Source organism: Scaptodrosophila lebanonensis, unplaced genomic scaffold (assembly GCF_003285725.1).
Source record: "Scaptodrosophila lebanonensis strain 11010-0011.00,11010-0021.00 unplaced genomic scaffold, SlebRS2 tig00000024-arrow-pilon, whole genome shotgun sequence".
NCBI lineage: Eukaryota > Metazoa > Arthropoda > Insecta > Diptera > Drosophilidae > Scaptodrosophila > Scaptodrosophila lebanonensis.
This window is the reverse complement of record NW_022060538.1, coordinates 61826-81563: the sequence shown is the minus strand read 5'-3', so window position 1 is coordinate 81563 and position 19738 is coordinate 61826. Positions and strand designations below refer to the sequence as shown.

Here is a 19738-nt window from a genome sequence, read left to right as displayed (position 1 = left end):
GCAGCGCCATCAATAGCTGCATCGTAGCAGGAGCAACGGCAACCACGTCGGTCTGCGCCATCCGCAGCGGAGGAAGAATCAGCCGGTGAGTCCGTTCCGTGGCCACGCGCCGTGCCTGTTGTGTGCGTCTGAGCTGCAACAAGGCAGAGACCCCACGCGCTGTTCGTTTATGTGTGTGTTAATGTGAGCTGTACTTGCCGGGTCACACGCGCCGCCCCATTTAAGTTTCTGCAAAAGAAAAAAAGAAAAAGAAAATAAAAATATATACATATGTAATTAAGCTGAAAACGAGGCAGAAAGTGGCACCTAAACAGAGCTTGGCGCTCTATTAAAAGAAAACATTTATACTTACATTTCATATTGTACGAAGATTGCCAATGGCAGTAGCGCGCAGTGTTTTATATGTATTCTAATATTTCTATTGCGCCCATGACCGTCGAGAGCTCTCGTTAGGGTTTTGTTATACATATTTCTATAATTTTTTTTTATCGCGCATATTTTCTAATACACATATACACATATATCTATCTACATATTTATTTGCCATAAACATACTTACATGTTGGCGCACATAAAGAATCGCATTGGCCGTTGGCCTTCTTTATTTTGTTTTATATAAATTCTTGTTCACTGTTTACATGGTTTGCACCTCACACTCAATCACACTCAAATATATGTATGTTTGTAGCCACATAAACTGAGAATTAATTGTTAATTTTAATGGTCGCACCGGTCATGATGATGCGAGGTAGGGTGGGTACGCCTGGGATATTTCCAGCTGCATCCCATACAGTTGTCCGATGCCACCAGTTCCTGTCCGTCCGCACATACAGATGTAGTTCCTTTTGTTTTTTTTGAGTCCGTATCCGTGTAGATCCGTTTCTTTTTTGTTGCATTAGTGTTTCTTTTGTGTCATCTTAGTTATTTTTGGTTTGCTTACATTTTGAATTTTGTGTTGTTATTGCGCGTGGAATTAATTTTAGTGATGGCGTTTTGTTGGTAATCGATGGAGGGACCGTGTTATCGGTTATTGTGCGACTTACGCGGGTATAGGGTTGGAACCACACACCCAAGGAGAGTTTCGATGAGCCAGCCGGCGTTGCCCAAGGGCGTAGTCGTAACATATTTCGAAAAATTCGCATACCCTCAATGGACAGGGTATAAAACGGGGCAGCTCTCTCTCCTCTCAAAGTGTGCCGCTAGCACCGTTTGAAGACATTTGCTTGTATGTATACATGTGTGCTCGCTAATAAGCGCCAGAGAGCGACAAAACGGCCGAAGAGCGGAGGCGTGCTGAGAACGCTGCTGACCCGGGCCGCCGGCTTATTTTGAATGCTGGAAATTGTATTTAATAACAATAAACACAACGGGCTCAAAAATATAAATGTTTTGCGCAATGATAATCATTTACTGCATACAAGCACGCAAAAACGCGATTCTGATGAAAATGTATGCTGTTGAAAATTGTACATAAACACATGTCTGTATGCATGTGTTAAATATTTTATATTTAATTACATTCATTTTTTTTTGGGTGGGTACAGGGTATTTAAGAGTTGAGCCCGCTCGACTTTAGCATTTCTTTCTTGTTATATGCAATAAAATTATGGTGGAAATACTATTTATACTCTGTACATGATATGTACAAGGTTTGCGGAAGCTGAAAAATGTAACAGGCAGAAGGAGGCGTGGCAGACCCCACAAAGTATATATATTCTTGATCAGAATGACAGGAGGAGTTGATCTAGCCCTGTCTGTCTGTCTGTCCGTCCGTCTGTCCGTATGAACACCTGGGTCTCAGAGACTATAAGAGATAGAGACACCAAATTTTGCACAAAGATGCCTTATGTGTGTATTCTATACGAATTTGTTTTATTTTTTATTTCCCCCCCCCCCCCCCCCATTCTCCCCTATGGTGGTTTACCCGATTTTCCATTCGTATAATCGCCTATATCTCGGAGACTATAAGACCTAGGAACACCAAATTTTAGTCCAAGATGCCTTATGTGAATACGCAGACCATGTGTATTTTGGAATTTCCCTCCCTCCCCCTCTCCCCCGCAAATCGCAACTCCCGTAATTCTTGGAATTTCGAACTTAAATTTTGTAAATACCCCCAGCTAGTGATTATGTGTCCGTATGCCAAATTTCACTATGACAAAACCGATTTAACCGATGCTTTGGTTGACTGCAAACAAGCTCGCACAGACACAAATAGACGCGCATAGACATTCATACACTCACATAGACGCAATTGCTTTGTATATGTGCAATTATACACCCTTTACGTGAGTTCGAATACCAAGAGAGGTAAAATCGTTAAAAATTGTTATAGCCTGTACCCAAAGGGTGAAAGGCTTTACTAGTTTTGTGCGAATGTATGTATCCGGCAGAAGGAGGCGTGGCAGACCCCACAAAGTATATATACTATTGATCAGGGTGAGAAGCCGAGTCGATATAGCCATGTCCGTCTGTCTGTCTGTCCGTCTGTCTGTATGAGCGCAAGGATCTCAGTAAGTACAAGAGCTAGGATAACCAAAATTGGTATCAAGGTTCCTATAAGCCCTAGGCAGAACGAGTTTGTTTATTTTTTCTGATACACCCCCCACTCCCCCGCAATTCGTATTTTTTCTTATAACTTCCGTAATTCTCGGAATTTTAAAATCAATTTTGGTAGGTACATCCAGTTAGTACTAATGTGTCCGTGTGCCAAATTTCATCAGGATAGGTCAATTCTGAAGAAAGTTATAGCCATAAGTAAAATCGCTGCTCATGCGCGGCCTCTGTCGGCAGCGCTGCTGTTGTTGTTGTTGCTGCTTTTGTTCAACTTTGTGCTGCATACATACACGCATGTAAACACGCATAGGTACGTGATGTGAATGTATGCTGTTTAAACTGAACATAAACATGTATTCTAATTTAATTTAATTAATTATTTTAATTAATTAATTCATTCATTTTTTTTAATAATTTAATTTTTTTAAATTTTTTTTTTTAATTTTTCCTTTTTGTGGAGAGTACAGGCTATTTTACTGTCGGGCTTGCTCGACTGTAGCGTTCTATCTTGTTTTTTTTTTAATTTTCTTAATTTTTTTAATTTCTATAATTATTGTTAACATATGTACAGAGTATTTCAAAGTCGGGACACTCGAACTTAGCTTTTTTACTCGTTTTAAGTTAAAGCTACGAAAGCTTTAAAAAGCTTCTAACTCATTACAATTATATCTACTAACACCGACTACGTCAGTCGGAATTTGATTTTATAACCGTTCTGGTACTAAGTGTAATCAATAAATAAATATAGCATTTGAGTAAAAATTCAAGCTAGATCTTGAATGGTTCTCATAATCTGTGACTTAAAACAAAATGAATCATATTATGTTTTTATTGCCTAATATGCACTTTTACTTGTTAAATATACACATTTCTTTATATTTCACCAGTTTAAAGAAATCTATAAGCCACCGTACCTACATACAGATCCACATATGTATGTACTATGTATAAATATGTACATGCATACGGCCGTGCGCAACTCTAGCCTTAACTTGTTTGATTTTCCGCTTGTTACTAATTTCACTTACTTTGGTCAGTTCGTGACGAGTTTATTCGAATACTGAGGGTTGCACTGAGCACAGTAGAGGATGGTCTAGCACAGAGTAGGCTATTATACATACATACATATAAACATATGCATGTGTGTTGTATGTATCACTGAAGTCAACGGACTGAGACATTATGTTGTGACCGACCTGGCAAGCTAATTTCTTACCACCAGACTAGTAGGTGTACACATTTGTAGCCGAATAGAGCTGGCGATCGTCGTTAATTGTTGAAAAATAATATATTTTTAATAAAAATATTGTATATTTTGTATTTTTATAGACAATAGGAAAATGGGTTCCTTGTGATTAAACGTTTTGTGAATTACATTCAAATTCCATAGATTTTGTTGAAATGTGTTAGTTAATGTTGCTAACACATCATCAGCAATATGAAGTTTCGAGAGGGAATGAAGAATTTTAAATATCAGTGCATTCATAAAGTACAATTCTGTGGACGAAAAGGGTAGGTTACATGTGAATTCGTATTTTTTCTTATAACTTCCGTAATTCTCGGAATTTTAAAATCAATTTTGGTAGGTACATCCAGTTAGTACTAATGTGTCCGTGTGCCAAATTTCATCAGGATAGGTCAATTCTGAAGAAAGTTATAGCCATAAGTAAAATCGCTGCTCATGCGCGGCCTCTGTCGGCAGCGCTGCTGTTGTTGTTGTTGCTGCTTTTGTTCAACTTTGTGCTGCATACATACACGCATGTAAACACGCATAGGTACGTGATGTGAATGTATGCTGTTTAAACTGAACATAAACATGTATTCTAATTTAATTTAATTAATTATTTTAATTAATTAATTCATTCATTTTTTTTAATAATTTAATTTTTTTAAATTTTTTTTTTTAATTTTTCCTTTTTGTGGAGAGTACAGGCTATTTTACTGTCGGGCTTGCTCGACTGTAGCGTTCTATCTTGTTTTTTTTTTAATTTTCTTAATTTTTTTAATTTCTATAATTATTGTTAACATATGTACAGAGTATTTCAAAGTCGGGACACTCGAACTTAGCTTTTTTACTCGTTTTAAGTTAAAGCTACGAAAGCTTTAAAAAGCTTCTAACTCATTACAATTATATCTACTAACACCGACTACGTCAGTCGGAATTTGATTTTATAACCGTTCTGGTACTAAGTGTAATCAATAAATAAATATAGCATTTGAGTAAAAATTCAAGCTAGATCTTGAATGGTTCTCATAATCTGTGACTTAAAACAAAATGAATCATATTATGTTTTTATTGCCTAATATGCACTTTTACTTGTTAAATATACACATTTCTTTATATTTCACCAGTTTAAAGAAATCTATAAGCCACCGTACCTACATACAGATCCACATATGTATGTACTATGTATAAATATGTACATGCATACGGCCGTGCGCAACTCTAGCCTTAACTTGTTTGATTTTCCGCTTGTTACTAATATCACTTACTTTGGTCAGTTCGTGACGAGTTTATTCGAATACTGAGGGTTGCACTGAGCACAGTAGAGGATGGTCTAGCACAGAGTAGGCTATTATACATACATACATATAAACATATGCATGTGTGTTGTATGTATCACTGAAGTCAACGGACTGAGACATTATGTTGTGACCGACCTGGCAAGCTAATTTCTTACCACCAGACTAGTAGGTGTACACATTTGTAGCCGAATAGAGCTGGCGATCGTCGTTAATTGTTGAAAAATAATATATTTTTAATAAAAATATTGTATATTTTGTATTTTTATAGACAATAGGAAAATGGGTTCCTTGTGATTAAACGTTTTGTGAATTACATTCAAATTCCATAGATTTTGTTGAAATGTGTTAGTTAATGTTGCTAACACATCATCAGCAATATGAAGTTTCGAGAGGGAATGAAGAATTTTAAATATCAGTGCATTCATAAAGTACAATTCTGTGGACGAAAAGGGTAGGTTACATGTGAACATAAAGGAATAATCTATATATTTGTACATAGGCTATTAATTTTTTTTTAGCCTAATGACGTTTTGTCTGAAAACGCACAGTGGTCTTGTATATTTTTTCAACGGCCCAAACATTATGTACAAACATTTTTTTTTAATAATATGGCAATTTATAAATATTCTATATGTACATGTTTTGCCATATTAAACCTGATAATTAATAATTTAAATAAAATCAAAATGATAAGAGAACCCCTAAAACCCTGTACCCACTTTAAATAAAGTTAAACATACTATTATACACCAGAGTTACAAGAGTATAATAAAATGGAGTAGGTGTTTACTTTGTGAGGTCTGCCACGGCACCTAATGATGATTATGTTGAAGATTGTTAAATATTAATCAAAAAGGCGAACATAAATTTGCCTTTTCGGGGAAAATCTATATAGATTTTATACTTTCAGACATCATTCGGCTCATACAGATGGACGGACATATAAAAATTTCTAGAACGAGGCGTCTTGCCATGCTGTTCAAGAATACATATGTACATTCTTTATGAAAACCATGTTCCGTGTTATTTTAAATCATCGGCAGATGGTGGGTACAACGGAATAAATTACACCAGACCCTAGAGCCCGACAGAATTGTGAAAAGAATGATGGTTCAAACAGAGGCTGAAAAAATACTGATGTTTCAATTGAAATCAGGGTTTTTTGTTTTAATGTGCACCCAATGCGTCTCAGTATATGTCTGTTTGTGGGCAAGTGTGCAGTACGGAGTTGAGCCAAAGCAGTAACAACAACAACAGCCGCGGGCAGAGCTTAGGTATATTTTTATGGCTGTAACTTTCTTAAAAATTGACTTATAAAGATAAGCATATGGACACATAATTACTAACTGGAGGTATTTAGAAATATAATTGAAAAACTCGAGTAATTACGGAAGTTATGGAAAATCACTAAGGGGAGGGAGGATGGAGAAAACACATTTTCTGTGTATTCATATAAGGCATCTAGGGATAGAATTTGGTGACTTTAGATTCTGAGATCCAAGTGTTGATACGGACTGACAGACAGGCAGGGCTTGTCTTTTCGTGCTGGTTATATATACATTGTGGGGTCTGCCACGCCTTCTTTACTCTTTACATTTTATGTACAGGGTATAAAAATGGCATTACCATATATATTTTTAATTATTTTATTTAAATAACAAAATGAAGAAATTGCATGGAAAATTCCGACCCGACCATTTAAAAAAAATGAAATTACATTTGAATTATTTGCTGTAATATTAAATCTTATGCATTATTTCAACCTTTAGGTTACAAGTTTCGGACGATGGCTTTTTTGAGAATTTTGGATCATTGTTGCGGCAGAGGTCGCAATTGGAAGAAAATGTATTGAAAACAACGCTCGCACCATTCCAGAATGAGGAAGAAGAAGATGGCACCGACAATGTCGAAAACAGTGAATTGGGGGAGATAACTATAGGAAGTGACTGTAGTAGTATTGAGTTTTTTAGCGAACCAACTGTTCAAAATGAAGCATCTGCAGAACGCGAAAAGGAGCAACTTTTTGAGAAATCGATTGGTATGAATGTAAGTATATCAGTATCATTTCAAAATACACATCTTCTGCGTTTTCCTATAAGGCATCTGGGACTAAAATTTGGTGTCCCTAGGTCTTGTAGTCTCCGAGATTTGTATATGCGATTATACGAATGGAAAATCGGGAAAACACCCATTGGGGGAAGTGGGGAAGGAGGGAAGGAGAAAATCAAAAAAATAAAACAAACTCGTATAGCGTACACACATAAAGCGTTTTTGTGCAAAATTTGGACATGCCTTATGAGTGTACTCTGTGCAAGTTTGTTTTATTTTTATACCCTTTTTATACCCTGTACCCGTAGGGTAAAAAGGGTATATTAGGTTTGTGCAAAGTATGTAACATACAGAAGGAAGCATCTCCGACCCCATAAAGTATATATATTCTTGATCAGCATGACGAGAGAAATCGATCTAAACATGTCCGTCCGTCTGTCCGTCCGTCTGGATGAACGCAAGGATCTCAGAAACTATAAAAGCTGGAATAACCAAAGTTGGCATCCAGATTCTCCTAGGTCCGAGTAAGGACGAGTTTATTTTATTTTTTGGAATTTTCCCCCCCTTCCCCCGCTACAGAATTTCGTCAATAGCGTCCACATTTCAAATGCTACCTAAACCAAACTTTGCACACATAATTTATATATAATTGTCTATTGTTGTTCAATTCAATTTTATTCAATTCGGTCAATTCTAAGAAAAGTTATTAGCAAAACAAATTTTCGCCAGTACAACCCCCCAAACTGCAGCAACAAGATCGCTCTTCTTCTTCCTCTTTTTGCTGCTGCTATGGGCGCATATAACTCAGTGACGCAAGTTTACATGGGTACAGGGTATTACACTGTCGGGCTTGCTCGACTGTAGCGTTCTCTCTTGTTTCTACCACCTTTTGGGTAGTGAAAGGGTATACTAGTTTTGTGAATGTATGTAGCAGACAGAAGAAGGCGTGGCAGACCCCCAAAATTAATGCATGAACATGTCTCCGGTTTTGTATATATGTATTGAATAATTTGTATTTAATTTAATTAAATAATTTAATTAATATAAATTTAAAAAAAAAAAGTTTATTTTTATACCCTATACCCAAAGGGTAAAAGGGTATATTAGTTTTGTGCGAGTGTACATGGAATACACAGAAGGAGGCGTGGCAGACCCCACAAAGTATATATATTCATGATCAGGATAACAACCCGAGTCGATATAGCCATGTCCGTCTGTCTGTCTCTCTGTATGAACGCAAGGATCTCAGAAAGTATAAGAGCTAGATAACAAAACTTGGTATCTAGATTCCCTTAAGACCGAGAAAGTACAAGTTTGAGTGTTTTTTCGATGCATCCCCCACTCCCCCGCAATTTGTATTTTTCCCATAATTCCCGTAATTTTTGGAATTTTATAATCAGATTTGGCAAATACCTTCAGTTAGTGATTATGAGTCCGATGAGCGCCGAAGCTCTGCCCGTAGCTGTTGTTCTTAATGCTGCTTTGATATATTTATGTACTGCATACATACACGCATATAAATACGCCTAGACACGATGATGTAAATGTATGCTGTTGAAACTGTACATAAACATGTCTTCTATGTATGTATTAAATAAATTAATTCATTTTTTTTTTTAATAATTTTTTTTCAATTTTTCTTTTTTGTGGAGAGTACAGGCTATTTTACTGTCGGGCTTGCTCCACTGTAGCGTTCTCCCTTGTTTTTATATAATTATCTTCTTTTGTTTCATCTAAATGGGTTAATTCTAATAAAAGTTATTAGCGAAACAATTTCACGCCGGTACTACGCCCACAGGCTGCAGCATCAAGTTCGCTCTTCTTCTTCTTCCTCTTTTTATACTCTGTACCCGTAGGGTTAAAAGGGTATATTAGGTTTGTGCAAAGTATGTAACATGCAGAAGGAAGCATCTCCGACCCCATAAAGTATATATATTCTGAATCAGCATGACGAGAGAAATCGATCTAGACATGTCCGTCCGTCCGTCTGTCCGTCTGGATGAACGCAAGGATCTCAGAAACTATAAAAGCTAGAATAGCCAAAGTTGGTATCCAGATTCTCCTAGGTCCGAGATAGGACGAGTTTATTTTATTTTCTGAAATTTTTCCCACCTTCCCCCGCTACAGAATTTCGTCAATACCGTCCACATTTCTAAAGCTACCCTAACCAAACTTTGCACACATAATTTCAATATAATTATCTACTTTTGTTTTAAATTTCATTTAAATCTTAGAATTAAGAAGTTATTAGCGAAACAATTTTACTTCGGTACTACGCCCACAAGCTGCAGCATCAAGTTCGCTCTTCTTCTTCCTTTTGCTTCTGCTAGAGGCGCATATACCTCAGTGTCGGAAGTTTACCTGGGGACAGGGTATTTCACTGTCGAGATGGCTCGACTGTAGTGTTCTATCTTGTTGCTTCTGCTATGGGCGCATATAACTCAGTGACGGAAGTTTATCTGGGTACAGGGTATTTCGCTGTCGGGCTTGCTCGGCTATAGCGTTCACTGTTGTTATTATTTAATTTAATTAATCAATTAAATTTTTTTAAATATTTTTTTTTAATTTATATTTTTTGTGGAGAGTACAGGGTATTTTACTGCCGGGCTTGCTCGACTGTAGCATTCTCTCTTGCTAATTTTTGAAAACTTCCGGCTTTGACTACTTAAATCGATGAATTCTTAAGAAATAAATTGTTGGTTTTCTTTACTAATGTTTGTAAAAGAAAAAAATATCCTATTTTGCCCTGCCTTTACTTTGCTTGCATACCAAATACCGAGCAGAAGGTCTGGCACTGGTTTGTGCGACTTAAAAAAGCTTAATTGCTGTGTGCTGGTTTGCTTGCCAAACATTATGCCCGTTAATCTTTAAACAGCTAGTATGTCTGTGCTTACGCTAGCTTTGGGTCACTGAAGCCTGTATGCCCTTGCAAATATTCGTGTGTCGTTTTTAATAAAGAATACATACGGTATACGGTATAAAATAATGACTTCTCAAAACCCAAATCCGCACAAACAAACATATTTTTAACACAGGTTTGGCCATATCTCGTAACACTAAGAGTATATGGTTATTGATGTGTAAGTAAATGTGTACATAAGCAGTCCGTTGATTAAAATCAAGAAACGCAGCATAAAAATCAATTTTTTGCAGATACATGTATACATACAAGTATGTACTATTATCTATGTATACTAGTACACAAATGTAGCCATGTATCGTGTACGTATGTATATGTATCGCCTGTTTTGTTTACACTGTTGAAACCTAAAATGAAAACCATAAGTTGAGTTTTATATTAATAAAGTGTAAAAGCAATTTTAAATTTAAGATCCGAATATAAACAAAAAAATAAACATTATAAAAGATTATAAATGTACATATTTACACACGAGTTGTATAGGTGTGTACGTTGTGTGTATTTTTGTACATACAAACACACTACTTTTTCGTTATTGTTCTTAATGTACTCTAAAAAACGATTTTTTCATTAACAGTTTGAGCTTTTTCTATCGTTTCTAAAAATAAACTACAGTATATACGGTACTCTCGTTCTTCAACCCATGAAATGATGCGGATGCTGCTTATGCATATACACTTAGAGTACGAAAAGAAATTGAACTCATACGCATTTAAATTGGCTCACGGTCAACGTTAAGATATTTCAAATGTCGCGAATTAAAATAATTAAAAACCACGTTTCTAAGTGACTGTAGGCGTACAAATGTTTGAAGATCCGATATAATATTTGTGATACTATTTTTTGATTACGTGTTTTGTTCAAACGTATTTGTAAATGATAAATTTGTTACTTTCTATGTTATTCATTCGTAAATCAAATCTGTAGCGTGTGTGTGGGTGCATGGGGAAGGTAGAGACTTAAATAATAACGGCAGCCACAAATCAACCATCAGATCAACAAATTTTTACTTTTTACCCAATAAGTTTCTTATCGCTGCCGCAAATTCTCTCAAATCTCAATATGCAAAATAGAGTCGATCCAAATGCCAAATATCTGAGTTTAAATCGCACTGCAGGCCATGAACTACGCGCTATAAAAAAGAGGCCTTCCACTTTGTCGCTAAACGAAACGGTAGATCGGCGTAAACGCATACTAAATAGAAATGGCAGTATTTCAAGTCAGTACTTTCGTGGCGTCCACAAGAATTTACTCGAGTCTCACGCCAAAGCGATTTGTCACTCAATGACAGTAAGTTCATTCACAATTAATACACTTGTATGTACATATGTATAAACTATATAAACACATGGATTTATTTTGTAATTTTAGCCTGTACTCAAAGGGTGAAAGGCTATACTAGTTATACTCTGTACATGAAATGTACAGAAGTATATTAGGTTTGCGGGAGCTGAAAAATGTAACAGACAGAAGGAGGCGTGGCAGACCCCACAAAGTATATATATTCTTGATCAGCATGACGAGACGAGTCGATCTAGCCCTGTCTGTCTGTCCGTCCGTATGAACACCTGGATCTCAGAGACTATAAGAGATAGAGACACCAAATTTTGCACGAAGATGCGTTATGTGTGTATTCTATACGAGTTTGTTTTATTTTTTTTAATTTCCCCCCCATACTTCCTCCCTATGGGGGTTTTCCCGATTTTCCATTCGTATAATCGCCTATATCTCGGAGACTATAAGACCTAGGAACACCAAATTTTAGTCCCAGATGCCTTATGTGAATACGCAGAAAATGTATATTTTGGAATTTCCCTCCCTCCCCCCTCTCCCCCGCAAATCGCAATTTTCTCCAACTCCCGTAATTCTTGGAATTTCGAACTATTTGGAAATACCCCCAGTTGGTTATTATGTGTCTGTGTGCCAAGTTTCACTATGATAGACCAATTTAACAAGAAGCTATAGCCATAAATATATTTGCTGCTGCAGCGCTGCCCGCGGCTGTTGATGCTGGTGCTTTGGTTGACTGCACATATGTTTACACAGACACGAATAGATGCGAATAGGCATACATACACTCACACAGACACAATTGCTATGTAAATGTGCAATTATACACCCTTTACGTGAGTCCGAATACCGAGAGAGGTAAAATCGAAAATTTGTTTTTTTTTCTTAATTTTTTTTATTTTCTATAATTATTGTAAACATATGTACAGAGTATTTGAAAGTCGAGACACCCGACTTTAGCTTTTTAACTTGTTTTTATTTAAAAGATTAATGCGATTTTAGCAACTGATACGTATTTGTATTAATTAGTTAGAGGTATTTATATTGGATGCTGTGTTCATACACAGCGTCATCCCTGGGGTTGGAAAAAATGACTTGGTTTTTATACCCCGTAGGGTAAAAAGGGTATATTAGGCTTGTGCGAAGTATGTAACATGCAGAAGGAAGCATCTCCGACCCTATAAAGTATATATATTCTGAATCAGCGTGACGAGAGAAATCGATCTAGACATGTCCGTCCGTCCGTCTGTCTGGATGAACGCAAGGATCTCAGAAACTATGAAAGCTATAATAACCAAAGTTGGTATCCAGATTCTCCTAGGTCCGAGAAAGGATGAGTTTATTTTATTTTTTGGTATTCCTCCTCTTCTATTCTCTCTTGTTATCTTTACTAGTGGTCCGCCACGGCTTCGCACGGTTAGCTTGTTGGTTTTGAGTTCACATTTACAGTTGATACCCATCGTTGCCAGTGATGGTCTCCGCTGTCAATTTTCGCTAGAAACTGCCGTGATTCTGGTGTTTCGCCAAAGAGCAAAGAATGCAATGGCTCTGGTGGCGGAACCAATAATGGCAATTTCACTTTGCCATTAAGGCATCACATTTCAGGCGTTTCTCCAGTAAACTTTAATGCCGCACAATGCACGCAAGTCACGTCCATTAGACCAATGCAAACGAAAAGATGCGAGGTGTAGTCAATTGTGAAATCGTATGAAATCGCGGCACGATTTAAATCAATAGTTGAAATATTTCTTCTTGCGCGTCGAAGACTATCTCGGAGTAGATCGGTGAGATTAGTTCTACGATTTCTCCTTTCGAATCTAGCCGTTTACCGGACTGCCTCTCTTTGCTCTTGTTTTTGATAACAACGGCTCTGTTGGAAAAGATTAGATCTTCTTGGACGCGGCATTATTAATAATAATATTTACACATCAAAATAAATCACAGATATTAATTAAATAAATTACACTTTTGCTACATGAATATTTAAGCAATACACTGACTCTGACTTATTGACAGAAAAATCTGGAACGTTATATTTGTTCATTTGTCATCTACTGACAAATTCAGAATTTTCATACGAACTTTGGACTTTGTTTTTCCCCTTTTAGAATTCGAATTCCAATGTTTTTAATAGTTTTTGTAAGTTTGCCCTTCATCGGCACTCTGTGCGTCTGGCTAATGCCACATACCGAAACATAACGGAAAGAGTTTTGGCAGCCGAAAGAGAGTATAGTCTCACTACAGCCTCGATATTAATAAAAGCCTTGATAGAGACTGCTATAGTCAATTAGATGGTCTTAAAGGTTATATGGATATAATTGCGGTGTTTTCCCTATTTTTTTAAACCAAGTTTATTTATGTATTACGGCGACAAAAAGGACAACTTAACAAGTAAAAAAGCTAAAGTCGGGAGTCCCGACTTTGAAATACTCTGTACATATGGTTACAATAATTATAGAAAATAAAAAAATTAAGAAAATAAAAAAAAAATTGATCGATTTTACCTCTCTCGGTATTCGAACTCACGTAAAGGGTTTATAATTGCACATTTACATAGCAATTGCGTCTGTGTGAGTGTATGTATGCCTATTCCCATCTATTCATGTCTGTGTAAGCATTTTCGCAGTCAACCAAACAGCAACATCAACAACAGCCGCGGGCAGCGCTTGAGCAGCGCTGCAGCAGCAAATATATTTATGGCTATAACTTCTCGTTAAATCGGTCTATCATAGTGATAGCATACGGACACATAATAACCAACTGGGGGTATTTCCAAAATTTTAGTTCGAAATTCCAAGAATTACGGGAGTTGGAGAAAATTGCGATTTGCGGGGAAGAGGGGGGAGGGAGGGAAATTCCAAAATATACATTTTCTGCGTATTCACATAAGGCATCTGGGACAAAAATTTGGTGTTCCTAGGTCTTATAGTCTCCCAGATATAGGCGATTATACGAATGGAAAATCGGGAAAACCCCCATAGGGGGGAAGTGGGGGGGGAAATCAAAAAAATAAAACAAACTCATATAGAATACACACATAACGCATCTTCGTGCAAAATTTGGTGTCTCTATCTCTTATAGTTTTTGAGATCCAGGTGTTCATACGGACGGACAGACAAGGCTAGATCGACTCGTCTCGTCATGCTGATCAAGAATATATATACTTTGTGGGGTCTGCTACGCCTCCTTCTGCCTGTTACATTTTTCAGCTCCCGCAAACCTAATATACTTCTGTACATTTCATGTACAGAGTATAAAAACGTAGAAAACAAACAAAAGTTTAGTTATTTTCGGGATCCAAGCCAAGTGTGATCAATGTATAGTAATAATGCCTATGTATATATATCTATACTAATATTATAAAGAGGAAAGATTTTATTGTTTGTTTGAATTGAAAAGGCTCCGAATCTACTGGACCAATTGAATGGATTTTTTACCTGTTGGGAAGCTACACTATCGACGGTTAACATGTGCTATATTATATTGCAAAAAAGAATAGATAAAACGCCAATAATGTAACTAAAGGTGTAAAATAATTACCTTTAAAAATTCCTGAAGAGCATGCTGTTAGTTCATAATCATCCTCGAAACATTGTCACTTTAAATATTAAGGCAATATTATTCAAAAGCCCCCAGCCAAATAAAACATTACAAATGTGCAATGGGACGAGGATGCACATATGAAATATTTTACTGTATGTTGATCTATCATGGACCGGAGCTCCTGAAAATCAATTTATTTTGCTGCCACAAAATAAAACATCAAATATCTTTTACAGAGAACATCTGATCTAATAAAGAATAACAAAAAATCTAAAAACAAACAAAAAAAACATAAAAATAATAATATCTAAAATAAATTTTTCTCCTTTGTAACTCAAAGCAAAAAGAAGGGTGTATGTGTGTTAAAATTTTTGTAAAAATACCCGTGAGAAGCAGCGGCAGGACACTAGTGTAATATATATATGTAAGAGGCCTAAGATGAACCAAAATATAATTGAATTACGTAAATGTCTAAAAGGGCCTTATAAGATATTAACGAAGAAAGGAAATCTCATATTAATTAATTTTAACTAAAACTAATCCGTTTTTCACAATTATGCCCGGGTTCTGAAATATTGGGTGTTGTATTTTATTCAGAAATATTAATACAATATATTTTAGTATATTTTAGTAATATCAAAAAAAAAAAGAAGCGAAGTGTGTACTTAGGATATAATTAGCACTTATAGAAAATATAGGTATTACATATTATATTATGTGCATGTATGTATTTTTATATGAATTCTTATTTTCTAGGTTGAAGACCTTTATGAAGAAATCATATTTGAAATTTGCAACAACATTGGCTCGGAAAGCAATGAAATGTGCCCCAAGAATCTTATTGAATTCAGTCAGGAAGCATTTAAAATACCAAACGTTATACACGATGAAGTTTTAAAGGTTGTTCGTCAAAAGCAACCACCTAATATAAGGTTGAACGTGGAGATTATAAAAGCTGAAAATTTGCTACCCAAAGATTCGAATGGCTTATCTGACCCATTTGTTACATTGTACTTGGAATCAAATAGTTCGCATCGGTACAATTCCTCAGTGAAACCCGCAACGTTAAATCCTATATGGGAGGAACATTTTTCATTGTAAGTCTACCGATTTCTATATGTAGGCCATAATTACTGTTGAGTATATTTTAGACCAATTGTTGACAATCCCAAAGAAGAAGTTCTTGTGGTTGAAGTTTGGTAAGTTTAATTTATTGCTAAGTAATATGCTGAAAGTGAGCTCCTTTATTTTACAATATATTTATTAACAAATAACATGCGCAGGGATTTTGATGCTGCTGAAACTGTAAAGGAGAAAGTCAACAAATTCCTTGATGTAAAAGGCGTTAAAGGCTTGAGCAAGCTAATGAAAGAAATCGCTGTAACTGCTTCATCGGGAAAACATGATAATGAACTAATAGGCCGGGCTGTAATAACACTCAAGGTAAAATAAATAAAAAGTATTTTCTTGTATTTTTGTTCCTTTTTATATCCGATCTTTTTTTTTTGTGGTGCAACCCGAACTTTAAGCTATCCTTTGCAGAGCCTAGTTTTGTAAGTACATAATAGCATCTTCAAAAAAATAAACTCGTCCTTTCTCGGATCTAGGAGAATCTGGATACCAAATTTGGTTGTTCCAGCTTTTATAGTTTCTGTACGGACGGACGGACGGACATGTCTAGATCGATTTCTCTCGTCATGCTGATTCAGAATATATATACTTTATAGGGTCGGAGATGCTTCCTTCTGCGTGTTACATACTTTGCACAAACCTAATATACCCTTTTTACCCTACAGGGTATAAAAAGAGCGAGCTTGATGCTTTAGCTCGTGGGCGTAGTCCAGAGTCAAATTGTTTCGCTAATAACTTTTCTTAAGTGATATTTGAAACAAAGATAGATATTTATGTATTCTTTACGTGTACAAAGTTTGGTTTATGTTACTTTTGAAATGTGGACAGTATTGACGAAATTCTTTAGCGGGGGAGGGGAGGGAAAATCAAAAAAATAAAAAAAACTTTTGTATCTTAGGGACAAGGTAAAGAGTATAAAAAATAAACTCGTCCATTCTTGGATTTAGGAGAATCTGGATAATTTTGAGAGTATTTTGTTATTCTAGCTCTCATACTTACTGAGACTATTGCGTTCATACAGACAGGCAGACAGACGGACATTTTCATATCGATTCGTCTTGTCATACTGATCAAGAATATATATGTACTTTATGGGGTCTGCCATGCCTCCTTCTGTGTGTTACTCACTCGCACAAAACTATCTATACGTGTCTGTGTGTGAGCATGTATGTAGTAAAGAGTTAATGCGAAGCAGCAACTACCACACCTGCGGGCAAAGCTTGGGCAGAGATTGCATTTATTAGAATAAAGAAACAAAATTGACCTGCCTAGGGCTTAAACTTGGATACTAATTCTAGCTCTTGTACATTCTGTGAACCTGCGCTCATACAGACGGGCAGGCGGACATGGCTATATCAACTCGGCTTGTCACCCTGATATATATACTTTGTAGGGTCTGCCACGCCTCCTTCTGTATGTTACATACAGATGTACATTCGTAAAAACTACTATACACTTTTAACATCTGCGTACAGGATATAAAATCGTTCTTTCAAGTCAGAGATTATTCTCTTTTATGTTTTTGGGTACTGGAGATTTCACTGTCGGGCTTGCTCAACTGTACCATTATCCCTTCTTGTATTTCACTTCTAACATATTTATTTAAATTCTATTTGAAATTCAATTAAATAACGTATAATTAATTTTAAGTCCATTCCAGTTTCTGGGCTTACCGTTTGGTATAACTTGGAAAAAGGAAACAAGACGAAAAGTCGAGGATCACTTCTAATAAATCTAACTCTCAGTGCAGAAAAAAATAAAAGTGTTGCGGTGCAGGAACATAAGCACCTACTAAAACTTTTGCTCATACATGAGCTAGAAACGTCACAAGTTGCAAATTTTTGGTGGAGTGGAAACTTTAGCGCAAATGCAGAAGCCATCCGATCCCAACACGCCGTTCAAAGCGGGCTGTCTAGCTTTGATTGTGCGCTTTGTCAATGGAATGCATATAGTATTATTCATGAAACCCACAAACTTGACTTTGCACTTTTCAACTCAATACTAGTTATTATAGTTCCAGTAATAAGGTGCTATCAAAGTAACTGTGAGGATGTGAAGACGTTCTGGGATGGAGCGAAGCGACTGCTGCCATCTTGCTTTTTAATGTTGAGAAAACTTCGATGTAAAAATGAAAGCGATAAGAATATAGTGCGAACATTAAATGTAGTTCTGGACATTCTTTCTAAATTGAAATCTCTTGAGCCTCCAGCAGAAGTTACCATATTTCCAAAATCGGTTTATGGTTGGATTGACGAAATCGGATCAGTCGATGAATACAGCATTGAATCCGTAATAATTGATGCTATAAATACTGGCACTAAAGAATGGCTGGAGCATATTATTAGCGGCAGCAGACAAACGAAGGATAATGAGACTGATGAGGATAAACTGCAATATATCATAAAATTAATTCAAATGGTGCGATCTGACCTTCAACGAGCAATGGAGTATTTCGACAAACTTTTCTACCAGTAAGTACATTTATTCCTATTACATTCTATATATGCTAGAGGGAGAATGTAGAATATATTCCCAGAAAGTGATAGGATACATCAATACAATCTATGTTCTTGATTTATGTATATATATGTATTTATTTTATCTTATGCAATAAACTCTAAAAGTATACGAGTCAAATATGAGCAGTTAAATTAGATGTGAGAATTTCTGTAATCATCCCCAAATCCCATATGTCATCTCATGAAGGAATTTGGAATACCCAACTAAATAAGTGGAAAAACTAAAGTCGAATTCCCCGACTGTGAAATACTCTGTACCTATGTGTAATTATTTAAATTTAAAAAGTTAACATAAGTGAAAAAAAAAACAAATTGTAATTTATTATTTCTTCTTTGGGATTAAATCTCGCAGATAGTGTGTAAGTCCACTTTATTAATTTCATTTGGTTTGTGTCTCTGTTTGTGTGCAGTACACATGAACATATACAATAGCCGCAGCAACAACAACAGATGTAGACAGAATGGGTCGTGTGAAAACATCCTTGTTCTAGCTCTATCACTTTTCAATATCCTTGTTAGCATTCAACCAGATGGGCGGATAGACAAACACGACCATATCGACTTACCATGCTACTGATCAACATATTACATTTTTTAGCATCTTTGCACTTTTGGTAAAGGGTATAAAATAATGGATTTACAATGGGATAATCCGATACCTGTAAATAAACAAGTAATAAAGCTAAAGTCGGGTGTCCCGACTTTGAAATACTCTGTACATATGTTTAGAATAATTATAGAAATTAAAAAAATTAAGATAATTAAAAAAAAATGTTTAACGATTTTACCCCTTTCGGTATTCGAACTCACGTAATTGCACATACTTGTATACAAAGCAATTGCGTCTATGTGAGTGTATGAATGTCTATGCGCGTCTATTCGTGTCTGTGTGAACATATTTACAGTCAACCAAAGCTCCAGCATCAACAACAGCTGCGGGCAGCGCTTGGGCAGCAAATATATTTATGGCTATAACTTCTTGTTAAATCGGTCTATCTTAGTGAAACTTGGCATACGGACGGTATTTGCAAAATTTGAGTTCGAAATTCGGTGTTTCTAGGCATGGCCGTAGCGAGGGGGGTGCAAAGCGGGCAGCTGAACCCCCCCCCCCCCCCCCTACCTATATATATATGGGCATGAAAACATTGTGTTCATATGCTCAACTTATAACTCTTATCTAGCCCTATTGGTACAAAGGTTGATT

At 36.2% G+C, this 19738-nt stretch overlaps 1 protein-coding gene across 3 annotated transcripts in view; it reads left to right on the top strand.

Annotated features, from left to right (window-relative positions):
* LOC115620786 (protein unc-13 homolog 4B) overlaps positions 1 to 19738 on the top strand; it is a 68603-nt gene that overhangs the window by 44609 nt on the left and 4256 nt on the right. Inside the window, exons 2-7 of one of the 3 annotated variants that reach the window (XM_030514201.1) lie at positions 6852 to 7128; positions 15641 to 15981; positions 16036 to 16083; positions 16168 to 16327; positions 17666 to 17966; positions 18021 to 18486. In XM_030514201.1, coding sequence (XP_030370061.1) covers positions 6852 to 7128; positions 15641 to 15981; positions 16036 to 16083; positions 16168 to 16327; positions 17666 to 17966; positions 18021 to 18486 — 1593 coding nt within the window. Of the gene's footprint in view, positions 1 to 6851; positions 7129 to 10923; positions 11342 to 15640; positions 15982 to 16035; positions 16084 to 16167; positions 16328 to 17665; positions 18487 to 19738 lie in introns of those variants that run through there. The other 2 variants (XM_030514200.1, XM_030514202.1) reach the window with 2 other exon arrangements.